The 15,483-nt window shown below is 40.5% G+C and overlaps 3 protein-coding genes across 5 annotated transcripts in view; 2 read left to right on the top strand and 1 right to left on the bottom strand.

Annotated features, from left to right (window-relative positions):
• The first annotated feature begins 3,353 nt into the window (after positions 1-3,353).
• Positions 3,354-6,987, top strand: iba57 (iron-sulfur cluster assembly factor IBA57). The gene is made up of 3 exons (XM_053630000.1): positions 3,354-3,740; positions 5,330-5,706; positions 6,165-6,987. Exons 1-3 carry the CDS (start codon positions 3,466-3,468, stop codon positions 6,557-6,559), a joined length of 1,047 nt encoding a protein of 348 aa, XP_053485975.1. The 5' UTR covers positions 3,354-3,465; the 3' UTR covers positions 6,560-6,987.
• A 53-nt stretch (positions 6,988-7,040) lies between these two features.
• On the bottom strand, positions 7,041-11,193 carry jmjd4 (jumonji domain containing 4). Of its 2 annotated transcripts, none has more exons than XM_053629998.1 (6): positions 10,475-11,189; positions 10,225-10,390; positions 9,389-9,514; positions 8,983-9,250; positions 7,811-7,957; positions 7,041-7,636 (listed from the first exon to the last, which is right to left on the bottom strand). In XM_053629998.1, the coding sequence occupies exons 1-6, from the start codon at positions 10,725-10,727 to the stop codon at positions 7,337-7,339; spliced, it is 1,260 nt and encodes a 419-aa protein (XP_053485973.1). In that variant the 5' UTR covers positions 10,728-11,189; the 3' UTR covers positions 7,041-7,336. The 2 variants fall into 2 exon arrangements, with proteins under 2 accessions (XP_053485973.1, XP_053485974.1); XM_053629999.1 differs by having other exon boundaries at positions 7,467-7,636; positions 7,795-7,957; positions 10,475-11,193.
• A 114-nt stretch (positions 11,194-11,307) lies between these two features.
• snap47 (synaptosome associated protein 47) overlaps positions 11,308-15,483 on the top strand; it is a 13,463-nt gene continuing 9,287 nt past the window's right edge. Inside the window, exons 1-2 of one of the 2 annotated variants that reach the window (XM_053629997.1) lie at positions 11,308-11,847; positions 14,138-14,750. In XM_053629997.1, the coding sequence (XP_053485972.1) occupies positions 14,263-14,750 (488 nt within the window). In that variant the 5' untranslated portion in view covers positions 11,308-11,847; positions 14,138-14,262. The remainder of the gene's footprint in view (positions 11,848-14,137; positions 14,751-15,483) is intronic. The other variant, XM_053629996.1, reaches the window with a different exon arrangement.

Below are 15,483 nucleotides of genomic sequence, written 5' to 3'. Positions count from 1 at the left end.
TAATAATAATAATAATAATAATAATAATAATAATAATAATAATGTTGTGCATATTGAATATCACGGTTATGTTTTATGTTTATTTATATGTATATGATTCGTGAATTAACTGGCCCATTTATTGGATTTAGGTTCATTTTCTCATTTTAGCTCAAATTCGGTGTGTCTTATTTATGTTACACACACCTACTTACCAGTATGTGTTGAAAAAAATCTCTGTATTAATATAGTTCATGGACGCCCTCGTTGTAACATTGCACTTTTCTGGAAAACGGTGAACACGGTTCTTTGGAATGCTAATGTCCGACAAAAACGCCGTTGTAATCCTGCGCTAATAATAACAACCGCTAACTCATCACAGGAACAATAAATATACTTCAACAACCAACAGATTACCACCGGAATCACCAAACACATCACATGGACATATTTAATGTGTTTCAGGCTGGAGTTTCACTTTAAGTGTGATCAGATTCGGTGCTATTGGCTGATGGGGAAATAAGCCCAGCCCACTGACACACCCACTACTGACTTCTTGGAAAATACTTCAACATACAGAACTACGTCAACGTTGACTTTTTGATTCTTTTAAACAAAAATAAATCATATTTCTGTACAGATGGGTTAACCCTGTAAATAAAGTAAGCATGAGGTTACTAATATTAATCGTTATATTTTGCATAAGTAGAATTTTTTAGATGACACTTCTGATGTAGTGTGTGTAAAATCGAAGATCTACTGATATGTCCGGGTTGGTGAATCCGAATAGTAATAATAATACGGTTACATGTTCATCACGCCTCTGTTGTCTCGTGTAAATTAAGTGTGGTTTATGATATTCTGACTGTTGCATGTTTAATACTCATCACTTCACGTATATTTAGACCCTTTAGAATTTACGCAGAGTGCACGTTATACTGTATACGAGCGAGTGAAATGAATCAAACGCTGATCTAAAGGTAAACAATGCTGTTGCGATGTAGCTTATAAATGATTATCAGCACATGACTATAGTATAGATTTGTTCTCGTCATGCTCCGTTTAACTCACTGGAAGAGATAAAGATAAATTAACCAGCCGTGTTGTGTTTAAATATCTTGTATTTATTCATGTTTTTTTGTTGTGTTTTTTTTTTTTTTAGCTGAAACTTGCACTATGTGACTGAGAGAGAAAAAAAGAACAGTGTAAATAAACCTTGAGAGATTTGTGAAATTTTGGAAAATCGATCTAAGCACATTTAACGTGGACACAATGCTAGTCAGGTCTGTCTGCTAATAAAACGATCTAGCAACGTTTTCCAATTTAGCATCAACAGTTATGACTATTTACGTATATAATGATAGCAGCTAAGCACCAGCTGTTTTGTTCAGCTACTCCTCAGTCGGTTAGCCGTGCTAGCCAGCAATATTCAGTGTTTTATAGATCTATTAGCTGGCTAGTCAATTTAGCTATCATAGCCCATAGAAGTCTTATTTAATCGCTAGCTAACGTGAAGTTTAGTTGTTTAATGAATACAAAACATTTTAGACAGATTTCAGGAGCGAAGGCACTTAAAGTCTTACAGAAACATTACTTTCCTGTTCTGTGCAAATAGAAGTGAATTAAAATGGCACCTATGCAATGTGTTCTACTGGACATGAGTAAAAACCAATGACTCTGAGCCTATGCAAAATGCACATTGTTAATCAAACTGTAAAAAATAAAAATAAAATATCTATCTTTTCCCCAGATGTGCCTTACGACTGTAACTGTGATGTATAATTTCAAATGAATAATAAATGTAGGATTACTGTAACAGTGGCCTTTAGTGTTCTTTTGTCTTTATAATTCATCGTGTTTTGTGGCAAACGTGTAAAAATATGCACTAAATCAGCTAGCTGCTAAATGGCTAGCATGGTGCAGTCATCTGGTTTTAATGTACAGCTGGAGGACTTAATGTCATAAAGAATAGCACCCTAATTCTCTCGTCTCTACAAATAGCAGTGCAGAATGAGTGCACTAGATATTCTACACTAAACAGCAGCACTACTAAGGGGAGTACATTACATTTACATTTAATAATTTAGCAGACGCTTTTATCCAAAGCGAATTACAAATGAGAAAATACAAGCAAAGAGTAGGGTGAATAACGTGCACTTGTGAAAAGGAAACTGTATAAGGTACGTGATAAGTTTCAGGCAAGATCTCTGTGTCTCAATTCTGTGTCACGATGTACCAGAACCAAATTGTTTTGTGTTTGAGGAATGTGTTGCTTTGAGCATTCCTAATCACCCCAACTTTCGTCCTCCTCTCCCTCTCTCTCTCTCTCTCTCTCTCTCTCTCTCTCGGTTCTTCTTCTTCTCTTATTATCTTGTAGACTAGACATCTGTAGTTCTTATATCACTTTAACCTACATAATAGATGTTTTGATTTTATCTGTGACCTGTTCCATTTGACATTTATCATTCTTTATCAATATTTATGTGTGTGTGTGTATATACTATGCCTTCTGTATCATTAAATTAAGAAACTTTCACCGAACGATGATGTGTATGTGATTTCTTCCTGAGCCCAGACGAGATCAGCCAGAGCAGGGTTAAAATTTTGGTTCTGACTGGTATCAGACAAACAACTTAACAATATAATGTATATATACTATATATTATGACTGACTGCATCACAAATGCAGTTTGAACATCATTCAGTGGGCCGTGGTGGCTTAGTGGTTAAGGGGTTCAAGCCCTGTGCTGGCAAGCTGCCACTGTTGGGCCCTTGAGCAAGGCCCTTAACCCTCCCTGCTCCAGGGGGCGCTGTATCATGGCTGACCCTGCACTCTGACCCGTTTCCTGGCATGCTGAGGTATGTGAAGGAAAGAATTTCACTGTGCTGTGACCAATAAAGACTCATTATGATTAACTGATGAAAACTATGGTTAGCAGTAAAGTATGATTTCTCTTAAATGAATAAATTTATTGTTGTTTTAGTCGAATAAATATTCACTAATATGTGTGTGTCTACAATTTATTGAAAAAAAAACTGTTAGCAAAATAATTTATTAGCAAAATAATGTTAGCAAATATGTCAGCAGATTGCATTATCTCATTTCACTTCATTTTGGAACTATCTTTGTGCACACTTGTGGGAAAAGTAACATATACATATACTCATCTATAAATCTATAAATATTTATCTTTAAAGTAAAGCATATCGATTTAAATATACAAATATTAATGTATAAATCTATAAATATCAAACTTTAAACGAGCTAACATCTTTTATAAAGATCTGCGCCATTAGAACGTTGTGCGCATGCGCAGCGCGCTTGACGTAGGCGTCAGTTTAAAAGTCTTGCGCATGCGCAGTGGAGGACGCCAGCTGCAGCTGTGTGTTTGTGATTCGCGCAGCATTATGGGAAACAAGATGAACGCGGCCGGGTGGTGACAGTCGGGATGCGTTTGTGTGTTAGTCGGAGTGGTGTTTATAAAGATGGCGGCTTTACTGTGCGGGGTTCTCCGGCTGTCACAGCGCGCGCGCTCACGCAGCGGTGTTATTAGGCGTTATGGCACGCAGGAGACGGCGTGGACATGTCACACACTCTCACACAGAGCTCTGATCAACATCCGCGGTCAGGACACACACTCCTACCTGCAGGGACTCATCACAAATGACGTCAAAGCGCTGAAGGAGACCGGACACACTGCCCTGTACACACATCTGCTCAACGTGCAGGGGAGAACCCTGTATGACGTCATAATCTACAGGTAACCTCGGCACGTGACCTTTACATAGTAACCTAGATTGTGATCGGTCTGAAGGTGTTGATTAGTTTTCTATAACAGCAGTCGCTGCACATCACAGGTTCATATGAACGCGCTCGGTATCGTAAACGCGATATCGTTTCCATAGCAACGGCTCGTTCACAGGGACATGACAAGCTTAGGAGGCACACGAGAGAGGCTGGGGATGGAAAGACTGTTTACAGCTGCTGCAGTGTGACTGAGAACAGGACATAAGTTGTTCCAAGAACATTAACTGTAACTAAAAACGGATAAAAAGTATGACATCATTCTTTAATAAATAAATTATAATTGTTGGCCAATTGATGTGGTGTAAGAGGAATTAAACACTTGAGTTGTATGCTGTTCTAGGGAAATAATCAACTTCAGGATACACTGTTTCATCTCTCTCTCTCTCTCTCTCCCGCATACACACACACTCACACACACAGACAGACAGACAGACAGAGTGTGTGTATTACTTGTATATCTCTCTCCACCCAGTGAGACATTTCCCAATCTGAATAAACCAGCGAGGTACAGCAGGGTGGAGAGGAGAGATAACGAAGATAACATCCTGCACTGTTAAAACATCATGACAATTTCAGCAAAAACGCTACCGTATGTACGGTGCTGGTTTATTTTCCTGTAACAGCACATCCACAAGTGTTTTATTCCTTTTATACTACAGCAACATACAAACAATTACAATAGAAATTTCTAATTACATTTAATATCCTGTGAAACAAGTTAGTTCCTGTTCTCGCTTACGTTATAGCAGTTTACCTCGTTCCCTCACCAGCTTGTCGTGTTACAGAGAAACCTGTGGCTGCGGCTGTTGATCAGGTGGTAGAGCGGGTTGTCCACTAATTGTAGGGTTGGCGGTTCGATTCCCGGCCCGCATGACTCCACATGTTGAAGTGTCCTTGGGCAAGACACTGAACCCCAGGTTGCTCCCGATGGCAAGTTAGCGCCTTGCATGGCAGCTCTGCTACCATTGGGGTGTGTGTGTGTGTGTGTGAATGGGTGAATGAGACACAGTGTAAAGCGCTTTGGATAAAAGCGCTATATAAGTGCGCCATTTAGAAACCGCCAAGAAGCGTAACCTCCTCTGTCGGAAAACTTAGTTACAGCTTTACCTCTGACTGTTACAAAGTGCTGACACTGGAGACTCCTTCCGTACAACTTACATAAACACGTTTATCCTTACAGAAAACGTCACCATATCAACACTTATGCATTTCTATAATCAGATAATGTGGAGCATCCGCTGTACACGTCCCTGTGAATGAGCTGTTTCTATAGAAATGATAACGTAACAGAACCAGCACATTAATTATAAATAAACCTGCGATTTAGGAGCTGCACCACTGTCAGAGCTGCTGTTATAGAAAATCAGCACCTGTGGGATAACATGTTTCCTTCACACCAAATGTATCCGATTCTCCAGAACCTGTTCACTGTATGGAGTCTGGTTATTCAGTTTTGTCCTTGAGCTCCAGAACTAATGTTGAAGTTTATAGACACCAGTTTAGTGTGATGGACTGATTGTGTTAATCTTTCTGGGTCATTAGTCTGAAGGAAAGCAGCGACGGCTCCAACAGCGTCCTCCTCGAGTGTGACAGCTCAATGTTGAACTCCATCACACGTCACCTGAAGGTGTATATGATCCGGCGTAAGGTGTTGGTGGAGGCGTGTCCAGATCTGGTGCTGTGGGCTTTACTGGGACTGAATACACGTTGCACACACACTGCCGAGGGGCCGGAACCTGAATCTGAACCTCAGCCGGAGGTGAGGAACGGCGATGGGGTGGTGGCAATGGTCCGAGATCCCAGAACCCCTCTGATGGGCTGGAGACTGATCACCAGGAACCAGGAAAATCCTTCAGAAATCTTCACAGCCTGTAAACATGGCACCACTGATGACTATCACCGCCATCGCTACAAAATTGGTGTGCTTGCATTTAAACATTATTATTATTATTATTATTATTATTATTAATAATAGTATGTTACAGTACTTTAAAATTTTATGTTGTTAATCTGGTTTCCATGGCAATGCTCTTTGATGGGTCTGAAATTGACACTCAGGCTTAGGTCTAGACTTGTGCTTAGAGTGCTTCATCAGGTTTAAGGCCATACTTGGGTTTTGGAACGTACTTGTGTTTAGGATCCTACCCCAAGTTATGACCATACTCTTGGGACTGGAGTCAGATTTAGGACTGGACACGGTTTAAGACCGTATTCTGGTTTTGGATTATACTCTAGTTTATTGTAAGTCGCTCTGGATAAGGGCGTCTGTGATAGCGTGTAACTTGTGTGATCAGTGTAGCGTGTTATTTCTGTATAGTATAGCGTGTCCATGTTATGGTGGTTAACATGTAGTAAACGTGTGTGTTGATGTTTGCAGGTGTGCCAGAGGGTGTGAGAGACCTCCCCCCTGGAGAAGCTCTGCCTCTGGAGTCCAACCTCGTCTTCCTGAACGGGATCAGCTTCTCTAAGGGCTGCTACATCGGACAGGAGCTCACGGCTCGCACCCACCACACGGGCGTGGTCCGAAAGCGCCTCATGCCCCTCAGCCTCTCTGTACCTGTGGAGAACCTGCCACTGGGGGGCGCCATCGAGTCAGAACAGGGGAAAGCGGCGGGGAAACTAAGGTCAGGGGTCGGGGAGCTCGGGCTGGGCCTCGTACGACTGAGTCATGCCAAAGAGACGCTCACAGTGTCGTCCACTCAGGGTGAAAAAGTGATGCTCACAGCATCAGTGCCAGACTGGTGGCCCAAGGACATGAAGGACAAACTATAAATATACCAGAACAAACCTGGGTTTGGGACTGTACTTGGGCTTGGAACCAGACCTGGGTTTAGGACTGGTCTTGGGTTTGTAACAATATTAGTAGTTAAAAGCACCACATAAATAAAAAATACATTGGTTTCGAGCAAGACTTTGGTTTAATAGTGCATTCTAGTTTAGAACAGGACCCTGGGTTTTTAGGACTGACCTCAGGTGTTTAGGACTAAACTCAGGTTTGGTAAGAGATCTCAGGTTTAGAACTGGACCCCAGTCCAGACACTTTCATTAACACTTCCTCAATCCCACACTACTGGTCAATAAAGTTATGCTAATATAAAACCTGTTCCGAATGTCGAGTCTGTGTTTGATGTTATCATGTTAACTCTGTTTATTTAAATAAAAACGCTTTGGGATCAGTAATGACATCACATCTCCAACTACACTGTCATACATTCCTGTTCATGTTATTTAGAATGAAACAAACAACAAAAAAATAAAAAGCTAAGATAAAATGGCTGGAGGACTATAAAACAAATCTAGATGATGACCTTATCGTTTGCCACAGTGACTCAGGGTTATTGTTGATATATAATGAAGTTACTGAGAATAGTTAACAGTTATTCATGATGTGTATAATAAGTTTATTTTTTAAAATACCCTGTATTAAATTGTCGCTGCTGTACGTTTGATGATCCGGACGGTTCTCCACCGGGTCTGAGCCGATAATCGGTTGTTTGATATTGTGCAATACAGCATGGCGATGTTATGGTAAATGGTGTTTAAAGGTGTTTAGTATGCAGTGTTGTGTTTGCTGATGGTGTCTCTGATCTTCTGCAGCAGCTCCTCCACGTTAAAGCCCAGCGTGGACACCTGCACTCGCTTAAAATCCTCATTGCTGAGCATGCTGTCCAAGGTATGAGCCACCCTCTGAAGGTCAAAGGTCGCATGGTGAGGTCCGAGAGCGCTCAGCGTCTCGGAGCATGCGTTTCCGTGGGGAGAGGACAGAAAGGAGATACGGTGATTAGCAATGGTTTTGAGGAAGGAGGCGAATTCAGCGTAGTCGATCCCCGTACATGACTTCATCATCACCTGGGACAAGAATAAAGGAATTAAACAATAATTTATGAATAAGACTGGATCATCATGAGTGACGTCATCGGTAATAATGATGAGTGTATATCATCATATCATACCTATCCTCAATATTACCTGATGATGATGAGGATGATGTGTGTATCGTATCGTACCTGTCCTCACTGTTACCTGACAGTGATTGTCCCAGGATTCCATGGTGTCCCTCCACTCGTCTATCTCCTTCTGTACGGACAACAGCTCCCCCTGCAGGAACTCCCACACCACATCCACATTACAGCCATTCAGCCAGTTATGGTTAATGGAGATTGTGTCCTCCTGACACACACACACACACACACACACACACACACAAACAAACAGAGCATTAAATAAAATTGTAATTGTATACAGGTTTAAAAAAAACAACAACCATATAATAAATAAATATGTAATATAAATATATAAATACAATATATATATATATATATGTGTGTGTGTGTGTGTGTGTGTGTGTGTGTGTGTATGTATATGTATTTATATATTTATATATATAATATATAAATACATATATATGTATGTATATGTATTTATATTAGATATATAGCTATATTTCATATATGGAATTCTGGACATTATATTTATATGCATTATTATTAAATTATTGATAATACAAATCAATTGAAGTCTCTTAAAAATCCTATAACTGCATCTTATGTAATACCTCATCACCTTTAATATATATTTAAATATTGCATATGTTATTTTAAATATTTTTATTAGATTTTTTCATATACTAAATATTAATTTAATAATTAAACATTTTAAATATCTACATCTTAACACCTGTTTTTATTTTGATTATTTATTATCCGTTGTTATTAGCTTTTATATGAGCAGACTTTATGCCATTAAATATTGGACATCTACATTTTAAACACATTTTAAAAATCAGATCAATCAGAAAAATTTACATATGTAAATTCAATAAGTAACACATAAATGAAATACGTATCAGTTTACTACTTTTTATATGAAATATTAAGTATACAATTTTGTGAGAGAAAGAAAGGTGAAATCTGGGGGGGGTGGGGTACGGGGGGTTGCAGGGGAAACCTTAAAGGTTCCCTGTGGAACTCTGTAATAGAGGATTTTTTAAAAAAAAGAACTGGTTTTAAGTATAAGTTCTTTAGAAAGATGGAACCACCAACTATCCAAAATGTAGCATATATACTGCGTATATATATATTTCTATATCAACCTATTAAACTGTATTTAATTTTATTACAATAAATGACCTTTGTTTATTTAAGTTTTTAAAACAGGTGGATGGTGGTGGTGTGGAACCCCAGCGTGACCCTCACCAGGTTGTAGACTTGATGATGCCAGCCGCTGGGGACGAACAGGATCTCTCCAGCTTCCTGAATGACCTCCAGGGGACGGCGGGCCTCACTGAATCGTGGGAAACGACGCTGATCCTGCAGGGTGGGGGATGTGACATCATATGCCATGTTTCCACAGCAGTCTCGCAGGAACTCCTCCTGCCCCGGGGGGTACAGCAGCCATTTCTTACGGCCGCAGATGTTCGCCGACCAGCTGTAGGAGCGGAACACGTCGGCGTGGAACGGCGTCCTGAGGCAAATACTCACAAATTACTACATTTATTATTTTTTTTTATTCAGCTTCTCAGCTTCTGGGAGTCATTGTTAACAATGTTGACAGTCATTAATGTGATCATTATTAACAATAATAATGATTTTTAACTCTTACCAGGATCCTTTAGGCCCCATGTAGACGAAGCGATAGTCATCCATGTCCAAAGTGTCCCAGTACTCATTGAGCCAATCAGAGGAGAAGTAGATGGGCGTGGTGTAGGCGTGGTGCTCTGGAAACATCCTGCAATAAACATGACTGTATAACATGACATGACGGTTTTAGACACACCCACTCACTAATGCTCAGAAGTGCTGCTCTGATTAAGACACTAAGAAATTTCCAATCTAAGGCATTCAAGACATACCCACATTCTCATTTATGGTCTTCAAAGCATGGCCATGTGAAGTAGCTCTGATTTGCATATAAGCCACACCCACATTTCTGCCCTTGGCCTTCAAGTTACACTCACTCCTTTGTGCACACATTTCCTTGTATGAACTTAAAGACCAGAGTGTCTTATTCTTGTTTATAGCCACAAAGACACACCAACATTCTCATATATGGACTTAGAGGAATGCCTACATTTACATTAAAAAACACACCCATATTTCCGTATATGGAGTCAAAGGCACAGCATGCCCATGTTTATATGTGGCTATGACGACATGCCCACATTTCTCTATTTGTGCTCCATATTTAGCCACAAAGACACGCACACATTTCCATATATGGTCACAAAGACACTCCCACATTTCCGTATATGGTTCCTAAGCCTCATTCTCACCTGACATTCTCGTTCTCTCACCTTCAAGGCACACTCACTCAGAGTTTCTCTCATTTCAATATATACAGATTTGCAGAAATGGGTAAAAAGGCATGCCCACATTATATGGAGTCATAGCCACGCCCACTCAGAGCTGTAAATGTGTGCTGGCTGACACTGTGTGTACCTGTGCATGTGCCAGTCCTTCAGGTAAAGACAGCCTTTAGGTGAAGAATGTCCGTTCTGGATGTAGTCCCTCCAGTATGAGAGGAAATCTCTGAAGCTCATGGAGTGTTTGGGGTTGGAGTTGTACTCTTTGGTGTTGCAGTCTGCCACTGGAACCGATGTCTCGTCTATAAACACAGTGCCACAGTGTTAGACAGGTGTGTTTTCACATCCTTCACACACACACCTGAGGTACAATACTAACCACTCACCAAACTCCTGCAGGAGTGTGTGGAAGTCGGGCTTGCCGTCTTGGCCGACCCAGCGGCTCCTGCAGCTCCAGTTCTGGGTGAAGTTGGAGGAGAACATGCATGGTCGGTTGGGCAGCAGGTGTTTGCTGAAGAACTGGCTGTAGGGGATTTCTGTCTGGATGTAGTGCAGAAAGTGAGACGGCTGCAGCTGAGCACATGGTTGATGGTCCAACTTCACCAGACTGCTACATGCACCTAACGTCTCTCTGTCCATGGCATGGCACTAAAGCTATTATAACCTAGTTATAACCAGTACTTATCAGCATGCCATGCCTGCATATCAAAGGAACTAATGACTAGAGCATTATAGTAGCTACTCTTTTCTTTTTTGTTGAAAAATATATCAGTTATATCACTGGCATAAAATTACAAATCATAATACAAACAATTGAAAATCTCTATTGATGGTGTTAAAGCGAAAACAATCCGAATTTTCTCTGTTTACTTTATCTAATCATGGACTGTGCGTTTTCTAGGGGAAGGAAATCACCAACGCACAACACCCTCACGAGGATTTACCCACAAATAGCATGTACAATTTTAGCGATTTACACACAAAAAAGATTTCCTAATTTAAACGTTATTGTAACTAATATATATATATACATATATAAAGCGCAGAATAAATTATGTCTGTAAAAACAGATTTTTATTTCAGTTATGTGGAACGCGTTGTCCTGGTGCTCGTTTCCATATCGGTCTGTAAACATTTCCACCACTTCCGGTGTTTCCGCCATTTTATATATCGTGTATATTCTGCACTCAGTTGACTTCCTGGTGGAATCCTCACCGGCGCCGTCAACATTTTAGAGAAACATTTAAATTTTTTATTGTAAATAAATATTTTTAAACGTGTTTGCGAATAAATATATACTAGTGAAATAAATACCGTTGTTAACTATAATATCTTGCTAGCAAAATTATATCAGTCAGCTTTTTTTTTAACGTTAAACCTTTTTTTTTCTATTTTAACTCCATATTTATCCAATCCGAATGAAATAATAATAAAAAGATTTAAAGTAATTTACAAATACTAATCATTAATACTTTGTAATAAATGTCGGCTCTAACTACTGTACGATGTGAAATTAAATAAGGCGGAACAAAGCTACAAAAAAACAAAAAAACCCGGGGTCCTTACAGGGGATGCATGTTGAAGCGATGTACTGGATTTTATAGTGCTTTATTTACAACGCGCACGAGCACGGCCGTGACAGAAGTCATTTCCGTGTTTGTGTTTTTGTTTTCGTGTTTATGAGGATTTTAGAGATGTAAATAATTCACATACGAGTTACAGCAAGCGAGACTGAAACTGTCCCGTTTCATCCACAACTGTGAGTATTTCACCAACAAAAATACACAGACTGGCTGTGATATGACTCAAGAATGAGAACATTTATAATATTAACAGAGGAATAATTAGAAATAAAACAGAGAACTATGTGAGATTACAGCCTGTGTTTTAAACATGAATAAATCATGACAACATGGTGATGTGTGATAAAAACACATGATTTACGGGGTAATGTTTATATGTAGTGTTATGCATCTCTTGTCCTGAGTCTCGACGTGTCTGTTAGTTTAAAGGTGCGATAGACGATTTGTTTCTTCTCTTATTCTCGTACAAATAATCTGGAAGATTTGTAAAACATGACCAAAAATAATGGCTTGGCCTCGGAACGAGTGTAACGGAGAAGTGGCTGAGAAACTAAACCTGTCCATAAAACCGACTTCCGGTCCGGAATGTTTGTTTATGTTTGGATCCGCCTCCTGTCAGTCATTTTACAGACACTCAGCTTCACTGAACATCCTGGGGGCGGAGCTTCGGGAACATGGACGGGAATCCGGAGTGGGTTCGAGAGAAAAGACATTTAAATATCAAACCCGTTAGAGACCTGATCTTTAATGTCTCAGATCACCAGCAACATTTACACAAATATCATCTCTTAAACCGCAGTAATAAACCGCACTCGTTTTGCTATTGTCCACTCTTATTATCTGAAACTATAAGCTCCGCCCACTTAGCAACACGTCACCTCACAGAACATATATCACCCAGATGCTTGGTTCCTGATGTACTCCGTTTCCTTTATAAACTGCACAGTCTACAGCAGAAATGCATTTGAGTCAGGTGCAAGATTTAAAAAGGGTTCCTCGAGGGTTCTTTATGTGATTAATCGTTCTGCCTCTCTGAAGAGGTTCTACTTGGAACCCTTTATGAAGCAGGAACCCTCTGCGACAACATAAAGGCCCCACTAAGGCTCAGGATGGAACCTTTTCCAGTTATACACACTACACTCCAAGAAAAAAAGGGTTCCTCTTGGATGGTTTGTGGTTTCTGCTTCAGGATTATACATAGAATTTTCCCCCTGAAGGACACACTGAAGATCCCCTAGGATGCCAGATGGAACATCTTCCATTTAAACATATGCTCTCTAGAGGTTTTTTTTTAGTCAGTTAATGGTTCTTGATCTCTTACAGTGTTCTACCTGGAACCTTTTCTAAATGGGAAACCCTCTGTTACAGGGTTTAACAAACTAAAGACCCCACTAGGGCTGAAAATGGAGCCTTTTCCATTTGCACTACACTCCAAGAAAAAAAAGGTTCCTCAGGGGTTCTTTGCATGTTGTGTATTATATGAAGGGGAACCCTTTCTGAACCTTTTCTGTGTCAGGATTATACATAGAACTTTTGAGATTTCCCCTGAGGAACACACTGAAGAAACCTTCTGTTACAGGGTTTAACAAACTAAAGACCCCACTAGGGCTGAAAATGGAACCTTTTCCATTTATACATACTACACTCTCTGTGGGGGGAAAAAAGGTTCCTCAGGAGTTCTTTAGAAAGTTCTAGGTCTCTTTGGAGGTTCTGCTTGGAACCCTTTACAAAAAGATTCTAGGTCTTGTAGAAGGAAAATCTATTGTAGGTTCTACCTAGAAGTATTAAGGATTCCCCAGAGAGACACACTGAAGAACACTGCACCTTCAGGGTGCCATAGGGAACCTTTTACATTTGTATATACAGTCTAAGAGAAAAGGGTTGGATTGTCAATAAACCTAGTTCTCTTAAGAGGTTCTACTAGGAATCCTTTCTGAAAGGGAATCCCTCTGGTGTAGGTTCTGAATAATCTTTAGGGTGACAATTAGATCATTAGATTAGATCATTAGACAATTAGATCATTAGATTAGATCATTAGACAATTAGATCATTAGATTAGATCATTAGATAAAAAAACTTACTCTGGCACTTACACCTCCACTCTGTGCACTTCGCTTCTTCTGGAACTCAGTTAATGGATCTTGTACAGTAGCACTACTTGTATTGTTCTCTGCTTGATATATCGCTTTGCTTGTATTTTTCTCATTTGTAAGTCGCTTTGGATAACAGCGTCCGCTAAATGAATAAATGTAAATGTAATGTAAAATGTCCATTTAAACATGCTCATATAAACATGTGGTTCTTTAAATAAATAGTTAACGGTTATAGGCATCTTAATAGGTTCTACTTGGAACTTGGTTCTACGTCTCTGGAAAAAAAACCTCTATGATGGTTGATGGTTTCCTCAAGAGTTCTTTGTTTGGTTAATGGTTCTGTCTTTCTAAAAGGGGGTTCTCTTTGTTTTAGGGTTCTTCTTAAAATCTCTGCGATTCCCTGGAGGAACAAGCCCAAGAACTATTCCTGCTCCGGAGTGTTCCTGTTGATCCTGATATTCCGGAGTGTTCCAGAGTGTTCCGGTGTTTTCCTGCGTGATGGATGGCGAGGCTCTGGTTCACAGCTGGCCGTGTTCCTACTACGTTAACGGCGATAAGCGCTGGGTGAGCGGTCGTCTCACTCTGACCCCGAGCGCCGTCCGCTTCAGCTCATCGTCAGGCGTAACCGGAGGTCTCCTGCTCCCGCTGTCCCGCGTCACACACATCAACACCGAGTCGTCCTGCTTCATCTTCAGCGCCGTGACGCTGCAGGAGCGCGACTCCCACAAGCACTGGTTCTCATCTCTGAAACCGAGCGCCAGTGCCGTGTTCCACGTCCTACAGCACTTCTGGAGAGAGTCGCTCGCCGTGCGCACAAACTCCACACACACTCCGCTCAGCCGCGGTCAGAGACTCATCAGCATGGTGAGCGACGCCCAACACACACTCACACACACCGGCAGGGCACTGAGTCAGCAGGGAGAACAGTTCCACCACATGATCCACCAGATCGACAAGATGGAGTCCGACCTGGGCGTGGCCGATAAGTAAGCAACAAATCAGCTGTGACAACTTGCATCTGCTCAACCAATCAGCACTGTTTACTACTCCAAGCTCCACCCCCAATTGTTCCTGATTTGCAGGGAAGTACTGAGAGATGACCCTACTTTCTACTTCAGTACTCCAAGCTCCACTCCCAGTAGTTCTTGATACTCCCAAAGTGCCAACTCTGGAGCAGGAACCTTTTCTGGTTCCTGTTGTAGTAACAACTTTTAATTTGCAAGATGGAACCTTTTCTGTTAACAAAAAAAGGGTTCTTTTGATGGTTAATGCTATCTAGTGGGGTTCTACTTCAGTACTCCAAGCTCCACTCCCAAAAGTAACTGGTCTGTAGAAAAGTACCAGAAAATTAACCCTGGTTCCTGTTGTAGTTGTGGCTTATAATATCAAAGATGGAAACATTTCTATGTACATAAAAAAAGTTCCGTAAGGGTTCTTTGTATGGTTAATGGTATCTAAAGTAGTTCTACTTCAGTACTCCAAGTTCCACCCCAGTAGTTACTGGTAGTACTGAAAAGTATCGAGAACTTGACGCTGGTATCTGTTGTAGTAACAGCTTTTAATTTGCAAGATGGAACCTTTTCCATTCATGGAAAAAAAAGGTTCTTTTGATGGTTAACGGTATCTAAAGGGGTTCTACATCAGTAGTACAAGCTCCACTCCCAAAAGTTCCTGGTTTGTAGAAAAGTTGTAGTTGTGGATTGTAATTTGCAAGATGGA

This window comes from Ictalurus furcatus, chromosome 7, assembly GCF_023375685.1.
Source record: "Ictalurus furcatus strain D&B chromosome 7, Billie_1.0, whole genome shotgun sequence".
NCBI classification, from domain to species: Eukaryota; Metazoa; Chordata; class Actinopteri; order Siluriformes; family Ictaluridae; genus Ictalurus; species Ictalurus furcatus.
The sequence above is the reverse complement of the archived record's forward strand: the minus strand, read 5'-3'. Positions and strand labels throughout refer to the sequence as shown.

What these genes read in the sequence shown, in the direction of transcription:
- iba57 (XM_053630000.1), top strand. Translation starts at nt 3,466, where the DNA reads ATGGCGGCTTTACTGTGCGGGGTTCTCCGGCTGTCACAGCGCGCGCGC. An exon ending in TATGACGTCATAATCTACAG is followed by an intron (nt 3,741 to 5,329) that starts GTAACCTCGGCA and finishes CTGGGTCATTAG; the next exon opens with TCTGAAGGAAAGCAGCGACG. An exon ending in CCGCCATCGCTACAAAATTG is followed by an intron (nt 5,707 to 6,164) that starts GTGTGCTTGCAT and finishes TGATGTTTGCAG; the next exon opens with GTGTGCCAGAGGGTGTGAGA.
- jmjd4 (XM_053629998.1), bottom strand. Translation starts at nt 10,727, where the DNA reads ATGGACAGAGAGACGTTAGGTGCATGTAGCAGTCTGGTGAAGTTGGAC. An exon ending in AAGGACTGGCACATGCACAG is followed by an intron (nt 9,515 to 10,224) that starts GTACACACAGTG and finishes TGTTTATTGCAG; the next exon opens with GATGTTTCCAGAGCACCACG. An exon ending in CCTGGGACAATCACTGTCAG is followed by an intron (nt 7,637 to 7,810) that starts GTAACAGTGAGG and finishes TTCTTGTCCCAG; the next exon opens with GTGATGATGAAGTCATGTAC.